The following is a 24,388-nucleotide window of genomic DNA, read 5'->3' on the forward strand; positions in this document are numbered from 1 at the left end:
TCATCCATCCAAAGCCCCGCAGTCCCACACTGGAGCAGCTGATGGTCCTTACTGCAGACAGCTGCTCCCTTCCACCCACACCTGGGCCCAGGTGCACCTCAGCTGCATCTCCTCTGGGTTGGCCAGAGACGTAGACAGAGCTCCCTTTGACAATAATGAAGAGCTAATGAAACAGAGAAAGTCGCTTGCACCTCTGGATGTGGGAGAAGGGAATGGATGAGTTCTGGCACTGGGGCTGTGTGGGACATGTACAGCTTGTCCAGGAGTCCTGCTCTGAAGGTGGCAGTGTTTGTAGCTCCCTGCCCTCCTGTGGGCTGCAGGCAGCACATCCTGTCTCCTCTGTCTGCAACCTCTGCCACAACTGGCCCCTCAGGAAAACAGGGAAGGCTCAGGGCTGGATGGGGGGTTATATGGGTGTAAACCAGGGGAAAAAGGCAAAGCTCTACTTCTTCCAGACCCTTTTCTACCCTTTTCTTTCTTCCCCCTTCAGCCCTTTTGGTCTCCCTTGGAGATTCCATGGGCAAGGAGAAGTTTTGCCAGCAGGGTGCCCTATGGCCTCTTCCTTTTCTGGGCACCTCCTCTGGCCCTCTCTCCTGTCTAACCACCCTTTGCTTCCCCCAGACCCAACTGATTCTTGGCATTGATGACTTAGTATTTTAGCTTTTATATTTTTCATATATTTGTAATCCTGCAATTCTTTAGTGTATAACTCTAAACTCCATATACAGTGCTAGAGGCTGCTGCTTTCCCATTTTGGGCAGACACAACAATTCCTCTCCAGGCCTGGGAATCAAGGACACCTCACTGCCTCAGGCCCTGAGAGATGGAAACAAAAGTGAGTTGGGGGGAGCAAACTGGGGGTAAATGACTTCATTACCTGAAGCTGTAATTGGAACATTAACCCCCAATATGCAAAAGGACCAAATTTATAAAAGGTGTAAAAGTATGAAGACCTGTGAACCGTTGTCCATTTTGGGTGTAGCCCCTGGGGGACTTTGTCTGCCTGAAATGTACCTGAAGGACCTTAAAAAAATATAACTGCTTATTATTCCCTTAATTTTGTCTGGTCTCTGTTTTTAGGTACCCCAAAAAGACATCAGCATCTCATTGGAGAACCTCCTTTCAGCCCCACAGCCCCCACTGGCCACACCAAACTGCTCTGGGCTCACCAGTGCCCAGTGGAGAGCAAGCCCTGGCCATTCTGTGGCTCTGCCTGGCTCACACTGTTCAGGACGATGTTGGTGGCATCACCGTGGGCCATCCACGGGCATGCTGGGATCCTTGCTCCTCTCTCCAGAGCCTTTTCTCACATCCCTCAGCCTGAGACCGACCTTGGGGTTCACATCCAGAGCATGGGACCATGGAAAGAGCTTTCCCCCTCCATCACCACTGTTGGGAGCTGCCTGATCCAGCAGCCTGAGAGAGAGGAGGCTGCCACAGCTCCAAGGCCCCAGGTCCAAGCAGTTGTGAGTCCCCAGAGGACAGGTGGGTCACACACAGACACAGCCAGTCCCACAGGTCTGGACAGGCACACAGGGCCTCCCACAAACAGCACCAACAGGATGTGCCCCTTATTGTATCCCTGCAAGCACATTTGAGCTTAAATATCAAAAGCTTTATTGAACAATGTACTGTCAGTCCCACTACCATAAACAGTTCTACAGGCAGTATGGAAAGGTTTGGCTGGAGACAATTCCTCACATCCACTTCAGCAACTTCAAAGAACTCCCTTATGATCTGGGCTTCACCCCCAGCTACAGCTACACCTCCCTCTACTGCCCAAAGGTGGCTCCTCAGCAACTGCATTGCCTACAAGATGAGGATGTCACCCTCTGACAGGAGTCAGTATCCCCAGCGCTCCAGATCCAGCCAGTTTAGCCCTTTTTACCATTGGACATTCTCACCTCAGAATCACAGAATATGCTGACTTGCAAGGGAGCCATCAGGATCATTGAGGCAAACTCCTGGCTACAGTGCAAATATGTAAATCAGTAGGTCCTTCTTTTTTTGGCCCTGAAGGAAACCATTGTCACATAATATTTTCCTTTCAGTTTAAACCTTCCCCAGTTTAATTCTGCAGCCTCAAGTCACTGGCTAGAGCAGAAGTATGCCCACACAAGAAAAAAACCAGGGAAGGATAAAAAATACAAGCTGCTTCCAAACCATGCAAATATCACAAGAAACCACCCCTGCTGCCAAAATCCAGCAACTGCTGCAGTGGTCCCGGTCAGCAAAGCAGACTCCAGCAATGATCTTCCACCTGCTCATCGGTGGGACCATCATGTTTGTAACACCTGAGCCATGTCTCCTGACAGCCCCGCAGGCCTTGGCTGTCTCTTCCACCTGGATTCTCACCTACTGTCAGTGGAGGTCTTAATCACAACCTCTCAACAATGCAGAAGCATCTTCAGACAAGCTAAGCATGAAACAAACTCTGTCTGCCTGTTCACACACAACCAGGTGAGTGTGCAGCCATGCTCCCAGTGCTGAGGCCAGAGATCAGCAAGAACCAGCCTGCAGCAGACTTCCCAGGAAAGGTGGCTTTAGAAATGTCAGGGCAGACCTCACAGCCTTCTAGACGTGACTCTGCCGAAGAGAGGCAGCAAACTTGGGCTCCCAAGGCAAGCAGCATCAACCCACAGTTCACTGCAGTACACCCAAAATTTGACACACAATGTGCAATGTTGACTATAATTTGTGCCACAGATATTTTTAGATTTTAACTATTAAGCTAAGCCACAAATGGTTTTTTACTTGTCACACAAATTTTAGAACTGTGATTAAAAAAATCCAAAAACATGGGAAATAACGCTGTTCCAGAAGACAAATGAAAAGACATTCCTAAGATTAAATTTAAAAAATATTTTATGTAAATGATATTTTTATCTTCTTTTTTTTGGTCAATTTTTCACACTTTAAACTATGCATTAATTCAAATACTGCAATAAAAGCATCATCTTGAATTATAAAACAGTAAAATGTTCTTCTTGAAAATATCAACAGGAAAATGTTTTTTCCACCTGAGTTGTTTCAGATTAGTTCAGAATATTAAGAACTCATTCTTTCTTACAAGCAGGTGTTATTGGTTTTTCAGTAAACCTGCATTTTCCAAAAAAGAAAACAAAATTATAATATCAGACTTGTTTTGGGTTCTATTTCCTTTTCTTATGATCTGCCTATTTTTGCTTTTCATTTTCAGTTTCAATTTTTCAAACGTTGCCTTAATTCTGAGAACCAAGATGCTGGAGAATAAGTGTTTAATTAGATCCCTCCCTGTCCCTCGTCTCTGAACACCAGTATTTGTCCTGGCTGTGTCACATCCAGAGGGAACCACAAGGAGGACTTTGCTCCAGACATGCAAAACTGCTCCAAACAGCCCAGGGGGTGCCTCAGCTTGCTGTGTCCACCTCTCAGCCCAGCACATGAGAAAAAGCAGGGAAGAGAAGGGTCAGTTTTATTGCACCTATAAAGGGAAGGACTAATTTTACTTGCCTTCTGTCATGGTATAATCCTGGACAACAACTGAGCCTCACACATGATCCCTGGTGGGATGGTGGAGAGAATCAAATAGTCAAAGTGAAAAAAAACCCTTGTGGTTTGAGATAAAGGTGTTTAATAAGGGAATAAAACGCTGCACATGGAAGAAAAGCAAACCAAGGCATTCATTCCCCACCTCCCACTGGCAGGTTCAGCCATCCCCAGGACAGCCTGGCTCCATCACGGTTACAGTGTCTTGGGAGGACAAATGCCATCACCCAAACATTCCCTTCTCTCTTCCCCACCTTCCCTGTGAGCACAACGCCATCCTCTGGCGCAGCAGCAGCCGTGTCCCCCTGTGCCCCGGCTGGCCAGAGCTCCTGGCAGCACTGCCGGACCCATCCCCACCCCTGCAGAGGGGGAACACGGAGCACAGGCCCATGGCTATCTGCAGTCCCACCACAGCTCTGAGGGTCTCAGGGATGAGGGTCTCGGAGGAATGGGAATCTGCCTGGAGAGGGGTCGAAGCCGTGGAACACTGACCTGCACACCATCGCACTCAGCAGCAAGGAGAAAGAAGGAAGAGGTGAGGAGGTTTCCCTGCAGAGGTGCCTCACTGAATCCCCTGAAATTTGTCCTGCATTTGCCCCAAGTCATCGTGTCCTACAGGTTCCTTCTTCACACATTCCAAGTGGTCTCATGTCTTTGTGGTCTTTTTGCCCACAGCCTGCAGTCCAAGTAACCTCAGTCCAAGTAACCTGTGTTCTTGTGATGTGGTGTGGTCCCCACAGTCCATGGGGCTGAAATTTGTCTTATGTGATCTCTGCAGTGCCAGTGGTCTCCACACGGTCCCGTGATCCATTAGACAGAGCCCCTTCAGCCAGGACAGCTGGGTGTTTCTGCAGGCCTGTCTGCGGCAGGAGAGCAGCCCCCGACGGCCCTGGGCCCACAGCAGTGTCCCCACATCGTCACAGACTACATCCCTGTGCCCATATCCCCATGTATTCCCATACCACATCCCTCTAGGTGTATCCCTACATATTTCTGTATCCCTGTAGCCATATCCCCACATGTGGGAAATAGATTTATAGAGAGTTTTCAGGGCCTGACAGAAGGCCCACACTGTATGCATCCATATGCAAACTCTGAGATAAGAAATTCTGACTTAGAAATGCCATAGAATAGGACATATTATTGAGAGAGAAATGGAGCTAGAAACAAGTCTCAAAAGACAGCCTTGCAAATAAGACTAAATACTTTAGAGAAATAGAACTATGAAAGATGCATTGTAGTGGGACCTATGAGGGGTCGTTTTAGATGATTGGCTTTAAAGCATCTACAACATGGTGTGGCTAAACCTGATAGGCCAAGAAACACTTAATAGTGTATTGTAATAAGGAAATAGCTTCTGATTGTGATAGCATGAATTATAACATCTGTATATCTCACCCTTCTCATGAGACTGAAAATGGAATAAAAGGTTTTAAAACAACTCTCAGTTACCCTATCTCTAAATCAGAAAAAAATATTATCCAAAACCCACGTATTCCCATACCCCATCCACGTACCCACATTCCCATATCCCTGCCCCATAGGCAAGTTCCCACGCCGTCCCCTCCCCTGAGCTCACTCCAAGTCAAGGACTTTTCAATGTCCCATGCTCTGCCAGCAAAGGGGAGCATGGCCAGGAAACCCGACCCCCAAATGGACCACAGAACCTCTCGCCCAGTACAGAAACTGGGAGGGGGCTGGCCAGGAGCCACTGACTGCTACTGGGGAACAGGCTGAGCATTGGTCAGTGGGTGATGAGCGACTACAGGGCACTGCTGGTTTCTCTCAGGTTTTATTCTGTTCTCTCTCCTTCCCATTACTATTCTTAACAGTAGTAGCAGCAGTAATGTCAATATATTTAGCCTTGTTTCAGTTATTTAACTATTCTTATCTCCATTCGTGGGTTTTACCTTTTCTGGATTCTCTCCCCCATCTCACCAGAGCAGCGAGCAGCTGTGTGGGACTGCGTTTCTGGCTGGGGTTAAACCACGACAGTCCTTATTGGTGCTCAACTGGGGCACAAAGAGTTGAGATAACAACAGATCTGAGGAGAGTGTGTTAAAACGAAGTTGTTGGGAACATCTCTCATATTTATTTAATAGCTGTGGGTCACAGTTTGCTCTCGGAGTTCCTGCCCGTGCACTCACATGTGCATTTAATAAAACCCTTCCTGGTGTGTGTGGTCCCGTGGGAATGCTCATCCTCCCTGGCTCTGGGCTATTATCATTCTGTTGTGGTTGGTAACACGGGGCTGTGGTACGAGAGGGCGGCTGGAGCTGAATCGAAGCTGCGGGCGGTGCTCAGCATTGCCGCTCCCGCTGGGCTTCGGGAGCCATCCGGTGGGAACTGTCAGTAATTGCACCTTTAGGCTTTTCTCCTGCGAGAGCCAAGCCATGAGACAAACCTTCCAGAGTGGTCTTGCCTTTCCCCTTCCCCTTCCCCTTCCCCATACTCTGTGGTTACCCAGACCCTCAGGACAGTTTAACCCCTGCCTGCAGCTCATCCCATAAAGAACTTGCTGTTCTCAGTGGGGAAGAATCAAAAAGAAAAGGTAAAACCGCTGAACTGACACCAGAACAGTTAAATAATTGAAATAAAACTAAATATATTGATGTTACTGCTGCTACTAATAATAATGGGAAGGAGAGAGAATGGAATAAAACCCAAGAGAAACCAGCAATGCCCAATAGCTGCTCACGCCCCACTGACCAATGCCCCACCCATCCCGCAGCAGTGATTGGTTACTCCTGGCCAACCCCCTCCCAGTTTCTGGACTGGGCAAGAGGTTCTGTGGTCTGGAATATCCCTCTGGCCAGTTGGGGTCGGGTCTCCTGTCCATGCTCCCCCTTGTTGGCAGAGCATGGGACACTGAAAAGTCCTTGACTTGGCTCCAACTCAAACATCAGTGCGCAACCAACACTGTTCTCATGCTAAATCCTGAACGTAGCTCTGGACACACTTCTGGGAAGAAAATTAACTCTATCCCAGCCAAAACCAGTGCGCTGGAGCATCCCAGGAAGACATGGGGGTTTGGGGAGTGTAGGTGTAGTCCTTGGAGGTGGTTGTTTCAGTGGGTCCTGGAAGGAGATGGAGTTCTTGACCCTTCCAAGGAGAGGCACATCCTGTGGGATCCAAGGAGGGAGGATGTGGGCGTCCTGGTTACAGAACCTCCCCCACACCTTCTCTCCCTCTCTTTGGTTTACAGGGAGACCTTCTGCCAGCGGGCACCCAGCTTCCTTGACTACCTGCACAGCATCCTGCAGAAGTACCCGGATGGAGGGCAGATCCTCAAGGTCAGACCCCATCACCTGTCCAGGATCTCCTGCCCAGTGGGGCAGAGTTACCGCAGGCAGTGGGGCTGCTCCCTGTCCAACACCAGCCCCAGGACCTTGGTGCCCAGCTGGGAGAGAGGGTTGATGCTTTTCTCAGGGCCTGGAGGGCCCAGGTGACCACGCACTGATCTCTAATTCCAGGAGCTGGTGCAGAATGCGGATGATGCCGGAGCTAACGAGGTCGTGTTTGTGTCTGATGAGCGGGAATTCGACATCACTGGAGGGGGACTGGAGGGCACCCAGGGTGAGAGGCACTGTGGGCACTGGGAGAAACTGGATGAAGCCTTGGGGTGGCACTGGCTGGTGCTGGGAGGGACTGGGGGAACTGGGGGAACTGGAACTGGTGAGGGGTTCTGGGATGTGCTGGGGGCCCTGAGGGTACTGCAAGGACTCAGTGCTACTGAGGGGGATTTTGTAGGACTGGAGCTTGTGGGGACATTGAGTGTGAATGACAATTCCTGCTCCATGTCCCAATTCCCCCTAACCCATGGATGGTGCTGACCACCAGGCCCAGCTCTCTTGGCCTACAATGACGCCGTGATGTCTCCCCGGGACTGGAAAGGGATTCAGCGCCCAGGGGTGTCACACAAGCGGGAGGATCCCCGCAGTGTGGGGCGCTTCAGCTTGGGCTTCACCTCTGTCTACCACCTCACCGGTGAGTGGCACTGGCAGCCTCAGCTGGGACTGAACTGGGGATGTGGGTTTTACTGGAGGCACTGAACTACAGGCACTGGGGAGAACTGGGGGGCACCAGGAGTGTGCAAAAACTGAGGGCTGTGTCCAAAATGAGGAAACCTGAAGCCTCGGCAGGCTGGAGGAAAGCTGGCTGGCAATGGAGAATAGGGCTAGGGGGACAAACTGAGGGAGGACTGGTGAATTAGAATTAAGCTTTGGATCATGGGAGGCACCGTGGGGATAAACTCAAGGCCATTGGGTGGGCATTTGGGGCATTGATGAGTTGGGATGATCTGGGAAGGCAGTGGTGTCCATGTCATCTCTGTGGCCTCATGGTTCCCATGTCTCCAGACCTACCAGGTGTGCTGAGCCCCCCATACTTGGGGGTGCTGGATCCTGAATGCCAGGTGCTGCCTGGTGCTGGCAAGCGCTGGGACATCTCAGAAGCCCAGGACCTTCCTGGCCTTTTTGAGCCCTTCTGGGCTGGGCTGGAAGCTGTGGGAAAACACCGTGCCTCAGCACAGGGCACCCTCTTCCGCTTCCCCCTTCGCCGGCAACCCTCAGAAATCGCTGAAGGGGTCTCCAGTCCTGAGCGCATCTGCAACCTCATCCAGACCTTCCTCACAGAGGCCCCTCTTGCCCTCCTCTTCCTCCGCCATGTCCGCCATGTGGCCCTGCACCGTGTAGCCCCTGACGGGGTCCAGACACTCATGGGCACACTTGTGGCATCCCCTCAGCCTCTCCCTGTCCCAGTGCCATCAGGGGATGAGGGCCTGAGTCTTGCATGGTGCCTGGTGGCCCTGCACGGAGATGGGGTTGGTGCTGGGAGCGAGTGGCTGGTGGCCACGGGCAGGGCCACTGAGGGGCCAGCTGTGGCTCTGGGCACACGGCTGGGGTGCTGCCCTGAGCTGAGCCTGGCACACCCCCTCCATGGGGCCTGCCAAGGGCGGCTCTGCTGCTTCCTGCCACTGCCAGCCACTGACGAGATGGCCACAGGGCTGCCTGTCCATGCCAGCGCTCCCTTTGCCCTCTCCGATGATCGCCGCCACCTGCGCTGGCCCCAGGAGGGTGAGGAGGATGAGGAAGATGCCCGCTGGAATGCTCTTCTGCTGCTCGACCTCCTGCCCCGGGTCTACAGCCACTTGGCCACTGTGGCTGTGGCTCTGCCCGGTGCAGATGCCTACAGCCTGTGGCCAGACCCCGAGCGCACACCGAGCTCCGGCCGGATCCACAGCCTGGTGAGCCGTGTGTGCCAGGAGCTGGCGGCCACCCCTGTCCTGCTGCCGGCCGCAGACGGGGTGGCAGGGCGGCTGCGGGCCCTCGAGGCTGTGCTGCTGCCAGAGGCCGTGGGCGATGTGGCCACACGGTGGGCTGTCCAGGCCTTGCTGGTGGCAGCCGGGGAGCCAGTGGCCAAGGTCCCACCCCATGTGTGGAGGGCGCTGACTTTGGGGATGCCAAAGGGCCTGCGGGAGGCCACGGCGGGACACGTGCGGGAAGTCTTGCGGCACCATGGGGCCGCAGAGCTCCCGGCTGCCGGCCGCCTCTCCCTGCTGCGCTACGTGGCTGGGGATGGGTGCCATGCTGAGCTCCACGGCCTCCCCCTCCTGCCCCGCGCCGATGGAACCTTCGTGGCCTTTGGAACTGCGTCAGCCGTTGTCTACGTGGACACATCCGACTGCCCCAGGTGAGTCCACGGCCCCTGGCAGCTCCATTCCTCACAGAGTGGGCAGGACAGCCACTTGTCCACGGTCACAGCTCTTGCTCTGAGCTGGGAAGGGGAGGCATGGACAAACCTGGATATTTGACCCTGGATATTCAGGCTCCTCACTGCCCTCCTTCTCTTACCTAGTGTCACCAAGTGGGAGCTGAGGCAGGTGCCCAGAAAACTGCTCCCCATTACCCCTCTGGTCCTCCAGCACCTCTATTTGTCCCCACAGGGAGCTCCTGCCTGGCTTGGCTGGATCCTTCCTGCCCTCAGACCTAGAGCCAGGCTTGGACAGCCTCCTGCGAGGCATTGCCAAGAAGGGTAAGAGGTGGGGGTCCTTGAACCACCTTTAGGTCCCTCGGTTGCCCCCCCTAAACCCCAACATCCCCAGGCAGCCTTGTACACCTTGGGATTCCTCTGCAGCCCCAGTATCTCCCTGTACGTCCCTGTCTTTCTGGGGATCCATGTTCTTCCCACATTCCCCTGTCCCCTCTGTGCTCCCTGAGGTCCTGGGTCTCATTGTGTTCCTCCTCTGAAGACCTTTGTGCTCCCCAATACTGGTCCCCCTAACACCTTTTTACCTCCCATATCTCTTTCTTATGTTCCCACCCACCTGGGTTTTCTGGGTTCTCTGTGCTCCTATTAAGGGTATCCACCATCCCTCCAGAGCCCAGATCCTCCCATATCCCATACGGGGGCCACCCATCCCCTGCAGGTTCTTTCTTGCCCATCCTGTGTCTCCCCCTGCCAGGTCCCACGTGTTTCTAAGTCCAGCCTGTGTCTCTTGTACACAGGTCTCTTCCCCAACCTGGTTCTGCTGGATCCAGCCGTGACTGTACAGACCCTGCGCTTGGCTCTGCCCCCCACCTGGACATCCCAGTCTTCAACCCCAGTGACGTGGTGCCCAGCCCAAGGGCCCCCCCAGCCCCCAGCCTCCTGGTTCCCAGCCCTGTGGCAATTCCTAGCCCACATAGAAGACCTGGGCCCTCTGGAGGGGCTTCCTCTCATAGCCCTGTCCTCATTGGATGCCCCCAATGTCAGTCTGGCTCCACTGATACCTGAGTCCAGTCTTATCTTCCAGGCATGGGAGGGCCAGCTCCTGCCACTTCCTGTGGCCTCTGTGCTGGAGGTCCTGGGTTGCCCTGTGGTGCCACCAAGGTTGCCCATGTGGCACCGCTCCCTGTCCTGCTATGTCCTGCCTCCATCCCCCCTCAATGCCCTGCGGGCCCTGGGGAGGCAGGAGGCTGCAGCACTGGCCTCCCGCATGGCCTCGCTGCCTCATGCAGATGTGGTCACCCTCCGGCGCTACCTGGCAGACATCCCATCCCTGACAAAGCAGGACATGGCCACTCTGGCTGCTCTGCCCCTCTTTCTGCCACTGCCCTGCTTGGCCACCCCACAGCCCACAGAGCTGGTGCCAGCTGCTGCCACCCCGGTGCTGGAGCCAGAGCTGGAGCTGCCCCAAGATGTGGTGCTGCCGGAGGTGATGTTGCGGTGCCAGGATGAAGTTGACCGGCGGCTACTCGGGAGGCTCCAGAGGCCCCTCATCAGTGCAGCCTGTGTGATGTTGGAGGCTGTCAGAGCCGTGGCCCAAGGCGCGTATGCAGGGCGAGCGGCTGAGACACAGGCTCTGCTGCTCTGGGTACTGCAGCACGGAGACACTGTCTTTGCACAGAGCCCCCCGCTCCGGCAGGCCTGCAGCACACTGGCCTTCCTGGAGACTCTTAACGGCCCTGCATGCCCAGAAGACCTCTATGACCCCTGCGACAGCACCCTGCAGGCACTGCTGGGACCTGAGCGCTTTCCTCCTGCTGCCTTCCACAATCCGTCTGTCCTCCGTGCCTTGAGGGCCGTGGGTTTGCGGCACGGTGAGGGATGCCTGCTGCCCTCAGACATCCTGTCAGCTGCAGCAAAAGTCAGTCAGGGTGGCACGGCAGCTCTGGACAGGGCTGAGGCACTGATCACAGTCTGCAACCACCCCAAGGCACTGGATGGCTTCAGTGCTGCAGAGCTTGGGCAGCTCCAGGCCCTGCCATGGGTGCCTCGCTCCAAGTGCACAGGAGAGCCTGGGCAGCCCTTCCTGCCTCCCAGGGAGTTGCGATCCATGCAGTACCAATCCCTGGTGGGGCTTGCCATGCCCCTGACTGATGCCTTTGTGCCAGAGGCAGAGAAGAAGCTGGGGCTGAGCCAGACCCCACCACCAGAGAGAGTGTGGGAGCAGCTGAGAAAGCTGGCGAGGCGCAGGGACATGGATGAGGTGGGTCCTGCTCTCCAGCCCATCTACTGGCACATGCAGGAAAACCTGAAGGCCTTTGGGACTGCCCCAGATGGTGCTGTTGTGTGGACTGGGTCTGGACTTGTCCTGCCACGTGATGCTGTGCTGGGCTATCCTGAGAAGCTGGAGCTGGGGATGCTGGTGCCCCGGGTGCCCCCTGACTTCCTGCCCTATGGCTGCCTCTTCAGGGCCTGGGGGGTGGCGGATGGGGTGAGTGAGGAGCGGGCAGTGTCAGCCCTGCACTCCCTGGGGCAGGACATAGACAGGCGCAGCTCCAGAGCAGGCACTGCTGCAGAGTTGCAGGTGGTTGTAGCTGTCCTGGAGTGGCTGGAGAGGCAGGGCCACCAGGGCAAGGGCACTGTGCCAGTTCCTGTGAGGATCCCGCAGGGCTCAGGCTTTGCCCTCCGTCCAGCTGCGTCTGCCATGTACCTGGACATGGAGCTGGAGGAAGAGGAGGATGTTCAAGAGGTGGTGCACGAGGCAGTGCCTTGCAGCACAGCCATGTTCCTGGGCACAGAACGTCTCAGTACACAAGTGCTGGGCCCAGAGCCATTCACATCCTGTGGCCCCTCGGAGCCCATCACCCGACGCCTCCGCAACATCCTCCAGGAGTATGGTGAGGAGAGCGACCTCTTCACAGAGATGGTCCAGAACGCAGAGGATGCCAGCGCTACTGTGTGCCGCTTCCTCCTGGACCTGCGGTGCTGCAGAAAGGCCACCTCTGGGCTGCTAGACCCAGGCATGGCTGCCTGCCATGGCCCAGCCCTCTGGGCCTACAACAATGCCCTGTTCACAGAGGATGACCTCCAGAACATCACTCGGATTGGGGCTGCCACAAAGGAGGGCCAGCCAGGCCGGATCGGGCGCTTTGGGCTGGGCTTCAGCTCTGTGTACCGTGTCACGGATGTGCCGGCAGTGCTGAGTGGGGAGACACTACTCATCTTTGATCCCAATGGCACCCATCTGGGCAAGCACATCCTCAGGGCCAGCTCCCCTGGCATCCGCCTGGACTTCTCCAGCCGACCACGCATTCTCCGTGTCTTTGCTGAGCAGTTCCAGCCCTACCACGGTATCTTTGGGTGCTGTCTGCCTGAGCCAGGACCCTTTCCAGGGAGCCTTTTCCGCTTGCCTTTTCGCACTGAAGAGGAAGCTGTGACATCACAGATTTGCTCTGAGGCCTTTGGTACAGAGCGCATCCAGTCCCTTGGGACTGCTTTCCTTGGCTCTAACCGGCTCCTGCTGCTCTTCCTGAAGAAGGTGAGGGAGCTGTCCCTGGAGATGCTGCCAGATACGGCCACTTCTGCAGAGGATACCATGCCTCTGGCCACGTTGCATCGAAAGGAGATCCGAGACTTGGGGGCCCCTGGGGATCCCCCAAGTTGGGCAGCCATTGAGCAGCTCTCAGCTTGTGAGGAGGAATCCAGGACCACTTGGCACTACCTGGTTTTGGTGTGTCAGGGTGATGGGGAGTTGCTGGAACTGTTTCACCAGAACACACAGGCAGGACTCCATCCTCCACTTCCCATGGCTGGTGTGGCCCTTCCCCTTGCCCCTACTGAAGATGGCAAGTGGGTGCCACGTCTGGACACTGAGAAGGGGCAAGTTTTCTGCCACCTTCCCATGCCGGTCATGTCTGGGCTGCCAATCCACCTGCATGGGGCCTTCAGCATCCTCTCAAATCGCAAGGGGCTGTGGGACACAGCAGAGCGGGGCAAGTGGAACCGGATGCTGCTTCGCAATGCTGTGCCAATGGCCTGGCTCCGGGCACTGGCCCATCTCCGTGCCATGCATGAGGCAGGCGAGTTGAAGAACTATGAGTATCATCTCTTCTGGCCAGATATTAGCACTGCCCGTTACCCCTTTACAGAGGCTGTGACTGGTTTCTACCAGGCTCTGGCAGCCAGGAGTGGCCCAAGGCTCTTTTCCGATGGCCACTCCTGGTGCTCGCTGCAGGATGCCTGCTTCCTGCACCAGGCTGTAGAAAGACACCCTAAGCTGGGTACTGTGGCGCAGCGAGTCTTTGCCATCACCGTGCCCCGTCCCCTGTTGGCTGTGGCCTTGCCTGGGAAGGTGCAGGAGGGCCTCGGGAAGGCACTGCTTGCTGGAACATATGACTGGAACCGCTTTCTCTGTGAGCTTGTGCTTCCCAACTTAGAAAATCTCCCTGATGTTGACCGGAACCTGCTGTTGCTCCATGCGCTGGATATGTCTCATGAGGATGTGGACAAAATGCTGCAGACAGTGCCCTGCATTCCTGTCACCCCTCATGGCCACCTGCAGCTAATCAATCACCTGGTGCATCCCAGAGGCCGTGCTGCCCCTTTATACAACCCTGAGGATGGGCGCTTCCCCACTGGGAATGCCTTCCTTTCCCTGGAGAGACTAAGCCAACTGGGGAGGCTGGGCATGGTGAAGAACACCGTGGCTCTGCCAGAGCTGCTGGAGAGGGCAAAGACTGTGCAGCTTGTCTGGACCAAGGATCATGCCCAGGGCTGCCAGAGGGCTGCCTGCATCCTTGAGTTACTTCAGGATGCAGTGAAGAAGGGAATAAATGACACCCTGCAGGCCGCTTTCCAGACTGTGCCTTTCCTCCCTGCTGCACTGTGCACTGGTGACCCTGTGCTGCTGCCAGCTGCCCAGCTCTACCATCACCTCCATTACCCACTAGTGGGACTCATCCAGCCTATCTTGGCTCCTAAAATGCTGGGGGAAAACTTCAGCCTCTCTGAGGAGGTAGCATCCTTCTTGGGACTGGACCGGCAGATACCCTCAGCTCAGGTCCTTGAGCAGCTGCGAGCACTCCACCATTTCTCCAACACTCTCCCTTTGGAGACCCTGCAGTACAGCACCAACTGCTGCTACAAGCACCTGGACATGCTGCTCCGGGAACATCCCTCCAGCCGGGATGAGGTGGCTTCTGCAGTGGCCCCAGGGGAGCCCTTCATCTTGGTGGGCTCCCATTTTGTGCCAGTCACAGCTGTGGCCGAGACACTGTCATTTAAGGCTGCCCCATACCTTCATCAGCTCCAAGAGCAGTACAAGCCCTACAGAGAGCTCTGGGAGTGTGTGGGGCTGCGCCACACATTCGCCTGGGATGATTATGCCCGAGTGCTCTCCACTCTGGCAGAGATACATGCTGGAAAGCCACTGCCTGCCACGGAGCTGGATCTGGCCCTGCGGCTGGTGTCTTGTGGCTTGATGGAAGATAACAACCAGCCAGATGCCTGCCCGACCCAGCAACTCTTTCTGCCTGATGAGGAGGGCATTTTGCAGCCACGGGACAAGCTCTACTTCAATGATGCACCATGGATGCCATTGGACAGAGATATCCTGCTGTGCCATAAACAGCTGTCCCGAGAGGCAGCCCTGCACTGTGGGGTGACCACCACACGCCACCGAGCACTGGAGAGGAGTGAACTCATCACTGATCGCCTGAGCTTCTGGGCGCAGCCATTTGGTGCCCATGAAGATTTGCCAATGCGACTGAAGAACATCTTGAAGGAGTATTCTGCGTCTGCTCCTGATATGGTGAAGGAGGTGCTCCAGAATGCAGATGATGCTGGTGCAGGGCTTTTGCACTTCGTGTGGGACCGCCGGACGCACCCAGCGAAGGCTACTTTTAGTGAGAAATGGAACATCCTGCAGGGCCCTGCCCTCTGCATCTACAATGACCGCCCCTTCCAGGAGCAGGACATTGAAGGCATTCAGCGTCTGGGGGTGGGTGGCAAGCAAGACCGGCAGGATGTCACAGGCAAGTATGGCCTTGGCTTCAACACTGTCTACCACTTTACTGACTGCCCAGCCTTCCTGACCGGAGACAGTGTCCTGTGTGTCTCTGATCCTCATCTCTACTACCTGTCCACAGCCACAACTGAGAAGCCTGGTAGCATGTTTGCTGTCAACACTGACTTCAAGAAGAATTTTACAGACATTTATGACACCTTCCTACCATCCTTCTTCAACCTGAAACAGGGTGTCCTTTTCCGGCTGCCGCTCCGCACTGCAGCTGAGGCTGCCATGTCCAGGGTGTCAGACATGGTCGTGCGAGACCGAGACCTCAAGAACATGGAAGAAACACTGGCTAAGGAAGGTGAGGACTTGGTGCTCTTCCTCCGGCATGTCCACACCATAATCTTCTCTGAGATCCCCCCAGATGGGAAAGAGTTGGTGGAGAAGCTGCGGGTAACCACAGAGCTCACAGAGGATGATGCAAAGTTGAGACGGGATTTTCAAGCAAGATTAAGCCAAGCCGTGGATGGGAACAGCCCCACCCCTCTCTCCTATACCATGAAAGTCAAAAATAGCAGGGCCAAGACCACAAGTGTGTGGAGGGTGATCTCCCAAATTGGGGTGCAGGGTGGGGCTGAGGAGTCTCCATTGCCTAAATGTCTGCCCTATGGCGCTGTGGCTGCCCGCCTGGAACCTCTGAACCAAGTCACGGGCAGAGCCTTCTGCACCCTCCCACTGCCCTTGGTCACTGGGCTGCCTGTGCACATCAACGCCAACTTCTCTGTGGATGTAGCCAGGTGCAGTCTCCACTGGGACAAAGGCGGCACAGAGGCAACCTGGAATGACTTCTTGCTCCGGTGCTTGGTGGTTCCACTATACTGTTACTTTCTCACCAGGCAGTGGAAAGCCCTGGAGCCAGAAAAGCTCCAGTATTTGTCCCTGAATCTCTGCCAGCAGCACCTGGACTCCCACTTCCTCCAGTTTTTCCCTGTTATGAAAAGCGTGTTACCTATCTTCCAGGACATGGTGAGAAAGGTCTACAAGCACCTCAGTCATGCACGCCTGCCCCTGGTGCCTGTGTACAGGAAGTCACTTGACACAGTGACAATAACCTGGGCATCTCCAGGTGGAGAGGACATGCTAACAGAGCCATACTTCCTCAAAGAGATACCTCAGCCAAAAGTCCAGAAAGTGCTGGAGCAACTGAACATGAAACTGGTTCCAGCATTCCCCCAACTGCAGCAGATCCGTGAGGAGTTCATTGAAGCCCAGGTGAATGCTGTTGTCTTAGAGCCAGCCTCTCTCCGGTGCTTCCTCAAGGCCCTCGCTCTGCCTGTGCCCTGCAAGCTGGCTGAGACACCCCTGAGGACCCCAGAGAGCTGCTCCTACCTGCTGCAATACTTAACAGGATGGAACAGGCACTCTAAAGGTACTCATGAGGATGGGGACAAGGCAGATCTGGAAGGCCTGCCCTTGCTGGCCACAGCAGATGGTTTTCTGAATGCTTTCAGCATCCACTACCCTATCTTCAAGAACTCCTTTGCCCACCTCTTCCCCAAGCACAGCCATCGTTTTGCCCATAAGTGTATTTCTGCATGGATCCCACCTTGCTTTGTGAAGGAGCTTGACCTCCCACAGGCCACACCACTCATCCAGGAGGCATTGGGTCAGTTGAAGTGGACCACAGAGGGAAAAGAGTGGCTCAAGGAACTCTGGATCTTCTTTGACAGTGTGGTCCCCTCAGATGTGGACATGGAGTCATTCATGAATCATCTCCAGAATATGGCAGTGCTGCCTATTCAGGGGAGTAAGACAGACTCAAAGCAACTACTGCCACTATCCTCCCTCTCCAGGGTTCTTTTTGTGTGTCACTCTGAAGTGGAAAATGTGCTGCACAAACTAGGCATCCCTGTGCTCCAGCAATCCCTGCTGCCCCGGAGTATTTCCCGCTGTTACCTGAAGACAAGGGCACTGCAGATCACAGATCCCAGGGCTGTAGTGGCCCATCTGGCAGACACAAGAGCTGATCTCTGCTGGGGGGATTTAGGGGAGCAGGATGTGTCAGCCTTGCTGAAGTTTGTCCAGCCGGGAGAGCTGGATTCACATGCACTGGAGCAGCTCCTGCGCCTGCCTCTCTTCCAGAAGTTTGGGGGGGGCTATGTAGCTGTGGCTCCCTACCGCAAGGTGCTGTTACTCCGCAGACAGTTCCTGGAAGTGCCCTTGAGTGCCCAAGACCTGTATGACTTGGACAAAGACATGCTGCTTCTCACACCAACCCTAGTCCACGAACAGCTGGCCAAGCGTTTGAAGTGGGAGTTCACAGATGACCAAAAGCTCTTCATGGCTGTGGTACTTCCCCGCTTGTCCCAGCTCACACAGCAAAATCTCATGGAAGCTGTACGCTTGTTGTTTGTTGTGAAACCCGTCTGTGACACTCAGAGCATGAAGACCATTGTGGCAGCTTTTCAGAAGGTGGCCTTTATACCAGATGCCCACAGAACACTGCGCCTGGCCTCCTACTTCTACTGTGACATGCCTTCCTTCCACACCCTGCGTCTCCAAAACCGCTTTGTGCCTGAATCTTTCTTTAAGGAGCTACATTTGAACCAGAAAGAAACTGTGGATTTCTTCCTTGAGGCTGGTGTCCGCACCAGCCTCTCCACAGAGGATTTTGTGGCACTGGCTGAGGAGATAGAGCGTGAAACCACTCAGGCTACATGCCATGCTGCAAAACTGCTGGAGCGACAGCAGGAGATGCTTAAGCAACTTGCAAACCTGTTGAAAAATCCTGAGTCAAAGGGTTTCCTGAGGAAAATTGCCTCAATCCAATTCCTGCCTCCACTGGATATTCCTCCAAACTTGATGAACCTTCACCCTCCTTTTGCAGACTGCACTAAGGCTGTGGCTCTGAAAGGCAGTGTTTCCTACTGCAAAGATGTGGCTGAGCTCCTGTGGACATCAGCCACCATCCTGCCAGAATCCCTTGGACTTGAGGAGACGTCCCTGAAGGCCATGGGAGTCCTTGTAGAGATACCAACTGCCCTGGTGGTGGCCAACCTGGAGCATGTGTGCAGGGCAGCTTGCTCGACAGAACTGCAGGTAAGTACACGGACCAAGGTGCTCCATAGCATGTACAGCTTCCTGCAGACCCATCTGAAGGAGGTGGATGCAGAGCACCTCGCTGAGCTGCCTGTGGTGCTGGCCAAGTCATGGGACATGGCCAGGCCACGGCAGGTGGTGACATCACTCCCGGACGAGGCTGACTTTTACCCCTACCTCCTCACGCCTCACCCCTGTGTGGCTGCCTTTGGAGATCTCCTGCAACATCTTGGCGTCGTCCTGGTCCCCACACTGACTCACTACAGCCATGTCCTGGCCCAAATCTACCAGGAGAGCCATGGCAGTGGGACCCTTTCCAGTAGCCAGAAGAAGACAGTCCTGCTGGCCACACGGCATTTCTTCCAGCTGCTGCGGGATGAATCAGAGCCCCCCGATTGCTCTACTGTGGCTGAGCTGTACTTGCTGAGCACTGCTGGCTCCCTGGAGCTGTCCCACAGACTGTGTTTCAATGACTGTGTGCCCTCAGAGACTGCTCGGGCCCTGGAGAAGACCTTTGTGTTCATGGCTGCGCTGCCAGTGTCTGGGTGTAATGCCGGGTGGCTGCTGCAAAGGCTGCCACCACACCTGCGGCCACAGGCGCTCTCAGAGGTGACAGAGAAGCAGCTGGAGGAAGGTGGTCCGCAGCCGTGTCACTACGGCTCTCAGTGCGCTGCGCAGAGGCGTCTGCAGACCCTGCTGGTATCCCCGTGGTTTAGGCTGGGGCTGGAGTCCCTGCTGCAGTGGCAGACCCACAAGGCTGTGATGGGAATGGAGTGGGATGGTGGCTTTACAGTGGAGCAGGTGAAAGTGCAGTGCTGCAAGGACATCTGCACTGTGCTCGTGCACAGTGGGGCAAAGGTGGAGGGCAGCTCCCAGTCACAGGTTATCCACGTGTGCCTCTCTGGTGGTGCCCAGCGGCTCCTCTACATCCAGCACGCAGAGATGGTGCTGAACCGGCAGCAGCTGAGGGTGGTGGAGACGCTGGCGCAGGAGATCAATAACATCCTGGGTGGGCAGCTGGAGGCACGTGCTTTGTCCGTGCTGCGTGAAATGCTGGTCTGCCAGGAGCCACAGGACATTGCCTTGGTTCTGGAGGAGAACAACGTGGCACTGGTGGGGGCCGCACCAGAGCCAGAGAAGAAGCTTCAGGAGGAGGCTGAAGCTGTGGCAGAAGAGGGGTCATGGAAGGATCCCAGCCTGGCAATCTGGAGGCCTCTGCATGGTGTCAGGGGCCCAAAGATGTGGGGCCACTACAAACCTGTGAACACCGCCCGGCACCATGGACAGGGAGGCGGTGGCTCCTTGCTGAGCAGTGAGGAGCTCATGGTCCTGACTCTGTCTGTCCCCGAGGCCTTGCGTTGGCTGTGTCAGGCCACAAGTGACCTGCAGGCAGCCCACAATGACATCCGGCACTGCTGCCCCAACTGGGTGCTCTTCAAAGTGCACCAGGCCCTGGAGAAGGCGCTGGTGGCAGCCATGCTTTGCCATGGTGAAGCCTTTGCAGGCCACAGGGGGCTGATGGGTATGGCCCAAAGGCTGGAGGCAGAGGAGCCGGAGCTGAGGGGCCTTGTCCTGGATGTGCAGTGGTTGTGTGCCTGCGGTGTGGACGGCAAGGCCACACAGTACCCAAGTTACCATCCCTTTCCCATGACCCCCAGTGAGGCCTTCCCCAGTGTGGATGAGGAGGAGGTCCTGAAGCGGGCACAAAAAGTGCTGGTGACACTGAAGGACCATGTGGGCAGAAAGTGAGAAGTCCCTACCAAGGGGCACAGCGCCTGGGCCAAGGGACCACCAGGTGCCCATTAGAGACCCACCATGGACCTGTTGTGGACTCACCGTGGACTTGCCACAGACCTGCCACAGGCAATTCCAGACTGTCCAACCCTGGTAGGGGAGTTTTGATGGCAGATGAAGGCCTAGACCACTGGACATCACAGAGTAGCCTGAGTCATTGGCATGTCTTCAGTGTACAGTAAATAAAGTGCAAAATAAATGCTGCAGTGCTGGTAGGCCCTTCACTGACAGTGGAGTCAGGGACATGAAGAAGTCATGGGCAATGGGTAGGTGTGGTAGAGGTGGTGATGAAGGAGTTTGGAGAACTGTGGTGGGTCAATTTTGGCTAGCCAGGTGCTCACTGAGCCACTCCATTACTTCCCCTTTTTGACTGAAAAGGAGAAGTAAATGTGATAAAAATCCAATGGATCAGGGAGATCACTCACCAATTACTGTCACAGTCAAAGCAGACTCACCTTGGGGAAATTATTTTATAAGCAATTAAACAGAGTAGGAAAACGAGAAAGAAGAATAAAACTTAAAACACCTCCCCCTACCCTCCCTTCTTCCCAGACTCAACTTCACTCCCAACTCTTTTACCTCCTTCCCTTGAGCAGTGCGCAAGATGGGGAATGTGGATTTCTGTCAGCTCATAACACTTGTCTCTGCTGCTCCTTTCTCCTCACAGATTCCCCTCTCCATGGGAGACAGTCCTGCACCAACTTTTCCAATGTGGGTCCTTCCCATGGGCTGCAGTTCTCTACGAACTGCTCCAGCAAAGTCCCTTTCCATGGGGTACAGTCCTCCAGGAACAGACTGCTCCAGTGTTCTGCCAGCTCCTGCATAGACTCCTCTCCACAGAGCATAGCCCCTGCCAGAAGCCCACTCGAGTGTGGGCTCCTCCCAGGCTATAGCTCCCTTTGCAGCTCCCACCTGCTGTGCTGTGGGGTTCTTACATGGGGTGCTGTTGGGATCTGTTCCTCACCTACATGGGCTATGGGTCAAAATCTTCCTCCCCATGGGCTGCACCACAGGCTGCAGGGGAATCTGCTCCAGCACCACCTCCTCCCCCAGCCTTGGTGCCTGCAGGGCTGTTGCTTTACATCTTCTCCTTCCTCCCTGCCAGCTGCTGTTGCACAGCAGTGTTTACCCCTTTTTTAGTATCTAATCACAGAGGCCCTCCCGGCATCAGTGGCTGGCTCAGCCTTAGCCAGTGGCAGGTCTGTCCTGGAGCCCTCTGGAGCTGGCTCTGCCCAACACAGGGGCAACTTCTGGTGTCTCCTCATAGTGGGTCACCCTGCAGGACCCTGCTACCCAACCTCACCATGCAAACCTTTGACAAGGATGATGAGGTAGTACCGAGGGGAGCATTGAGGTCTCAAGAAAAGCATGAGGTAGAGGAAGCAACAAGAGGACCTCAAATTTAAACGAGCTGGAGTCATTGCCATAGGCCCAGAGATCATCACCAAAGTCCCAGTGTGACTCTGCTGGTATGAGGCCAAGTACGTGGTCTGCCCTTGGGTCAGGGCAATCCCAAGCACAGACTCGGGCCGGGCACTTGGGCCGGGCAGAGCAGGGGTTGAGAGCAGCCCTGAGGAGAAGAACTTGGGCATGTTGGCAGACAAAAATCTCAGTGTGCCTTGGCCTCTTGTGCTGTCACCCACAAAACCCCATGTCCTGGGCTGACCCCACATTGTGGGCAGCAGGGGACAAAAGGGATTCTGCCCCTCTGCCCTGCTCAGGTGAGACCCCACCTACAGAGCTGCCTCCAGCCCTCGGGTCCAGCATCAGAAGGATGTGGAGCTGCTGGAGTGAGTCCAGAGAGGCCAAAGAGATGCTTCAAGGGCTGGAGCCCCTCTGCTCTGAGCCAGGCTGGGAGAGCTGGGGGTGTTCAGCCTGGAGAAGAGAAGGCTTCAGGGAGACCTTAGAGACATTTCCAATGCCTAAAGGGGCTCTAAGAGAGCTGAGGGGTGACCTTGGACAAGGGCCTGGAATGCCAGGACAAGGGAAATGGATTTCCACTGGCAGAGGGTAGGGTTAGAAAAAACTCTTTCCTCTGGGGATGGTAAGACCCTGGCACAGGTTGTCCAGAGCAGCTGTGGCTGCCCCATCCCTGCAAGTGTCTGAGGCCAGGTTGGAGGGGGCTTGGAGCAAGCTGGTCTGGTGGCAGGTGTCCCTGCCCAGGGCAGGGGGTGGAAATGGATGAGCTTTGAGTTCCCTCCAGCCCAAACCAGTCTGGGATTCTATGCTGAGGTAAACATCACCATAGTGATGATGAATCCAGGGGTTGCCAAGCTGCCATGGCATCATGTCCATTGGGTGGTCCCTGACAAAGTCAAAGGGCAGCTCCTGAGGAGACCAGGTCATCTGATTGGGCCAAGGCTGCAGAAGTGGGATGCCATCGCTCAGTGCTGAAGGCTCACTATCAGGTGCCCTGACCCTTGACCAGTAGAAGGTGGAGGCTTTTGTGCCTTCAAGGCGGGGCAGCCTAGGCACATGGCTTCTGCCTCTCCTGCCTGTGTTTCTCCCCTGTCTGGGCAAGGGATGTGAGCTGAGCTGAGGCTGGACATGATATCAGTGCGTGGCATGTCTGTCAGCCTGAGGGACCATAGAAATGGGGGTAGCTCCAGCCACCAGGAAGATGCATTGCTGCCACTCACTGTGACAGAAAACATGGAAAATAGAACGTTTTGGTTGCAAAATACAGCTTAAAGACTAACTAGCAAATTAGATAAAATAATGTAAAACTAGACACACAGGATGTTGAATAGAGCTGGAAGCAGTGGAAAAACAGATTGTAAGGCACCTAAGTGGGTTTTTGGGCAAAGTTATGCAACAAGAAACAACAGTGATTGCCCTAAGAGATTCAAGGCAAGGGCATTTCCAAATTTGGGGGCTCACAGTGAATATGACCACCAGAGACCCCTTTAGAAGACCCTCCAAGACCATAAAAGGACTTCCAGCAAGGGGCAGAGGTGGGTAAAGTAGTTCTAGGAAAAGTAATGTTTGTGTATGAGCTAGAAACTACCTTATGATACATATGATCATGGTGGAATAAATCTCTGTTGTAAAGTTTCTTCACTTAGAGAAGACATCCTCTGTATATAAATATTAGTCATTGATCAACAGTAATACTGGCTCCAGGGATGATCTGGAGTGAGTGGTGTCACCACAGCCTGGCCACTTCATACATCTGATCCAGCAGCACTGAGCCCGCTGGTTTGGGCAGTTTTCCCTTGGCCATTTACTCAGTCTGTATCTCACCAGTCGGGCTGTAAGGAGACTGTGTGGCTATTGAATGTTTTGCAATGTCCAGCAGCACCATCCCTGGTCTCCCTTTATTTGCAGAGTCAATCAGGTTGGCCAGGCACCATGTCCCCCTGGTAAATCTCTGCTGGCTATTCCCAATGCCCTTCTCTCTCAGTTGCTTGAAAAGGTGTCCAGGAGGATTTGCTCCATCACTTTCCCAGGGATTCCAAAGCAGCTGATTAGCTTGTAGTTCTTCACACCCTCCTTTGTGCCCATCTTTAAGACTGGTGTAATGCTCTCTGAAGTTCTCAGGAACCACCTTCACTGGTCAGCCTCTTCTGAAGACAATGGATAGCTGCTGTGGCTTTCTCCAGTCCTTAGACCTGGTGTATGCCTGGCTCAAGAGCTCCCTAACCGTTCTCCCCCTTCTCTACTGCTGTGGCATATGAATGTGAGAGACACAAGCTAGAAGCAAGTGAATCTGGTTTATTGCAAAGTTAAGACATTATTTGTACATTTTAGTGTGAGAAACTGTGTTCAGCAGTTTGCTCAAAAGCAGTTGCAGGACTGTAATAAATCCATCGTTTTGACAGCTTGTTATTCTTCTCTCCAGGTTTACAGGTTTGACAAACAGGATGCCTTTCCAGTTTTCAGATTGTGTCTAATCATCTTTCTTCCCCATTTCTCAGCATTCTTGCTCGCATGATGCAGGGCAGGCTTCCTGTGTAACTCCATTAAGTGCTTCCACAGGAATGTCTGTAAACTCCTCCTGGATAACTTGATTCTTCTTCCACATTTTTTTCTTCCACATTCCTCCTTTCTGAGATGAGGTTGATCAGAAGGTTCCAGTTCACTTGATCTCCTGTCACCCAGGGTTGTGATTCTGCTTTTCACCTTGATAAGCTATTTTAAATTATGCCCTCAGCCCTTGACCTTCTCATCCTCGGCCAGTTCCTGAGTATTTTCTGGACCAAGAATTCCTCCCTCCTATCAAAGGTCATAAAAAGATGAGTAAATTATACA

The 24,388-nt window shown here is 54.5% G+C and overlaps 1 protein-coding gene across 1 annotated transcript; it reads left to right on the forward strand.

Moving 5' to 3' along the window:
• The first annotated feature begins 1,626 nt into the window (after nucleotides 1-1,626).
• On the forward strand, nucleotides 1,627-20,721 carry LOC121365901 (sacsin-like). Its single transcript, XM_041490473.1, has 7 exons — nucleotides 1,627-1,796; nucleotides 6,734-6,821; nucleotides 7,002-7,104; nucleotides 7,369-7,515; nucleotides 7,887-9,219; nucleotides 9,473-9,561; nucleotides 10,035-20,721. The coding sequence occupies exons 1-7, from the start codon at nucleotides 1,627-1,629 to the stop codon at nucleotides 20,090-20,092; spliced, it is 11,988 nt and encodes a 3,995-aa protein (XP_041346407.1). The 3' UTR covers nucleotides 20,093-20,721.
• Nucleotides 20,722-24,388: the final 3,667 nt, after the last annotated feature.

This window comes from Pyrgilauda ruficollis, unplaced genomic scaffold, assembly GCF_017590135.1.
Source record: "Pyrgilauda ruficollis isolate IOZ18807 unplaced genomic scaffold, ASM1759013v1 scaffold123, whole genome shotgun sequence".
Taxonomy (NCBI): Eukaryota; Metazoa; Chordata; class Aves; order Passeriformes; family Passeridae; genus Pyrgilauda; species Pyrgilauda ruficollis.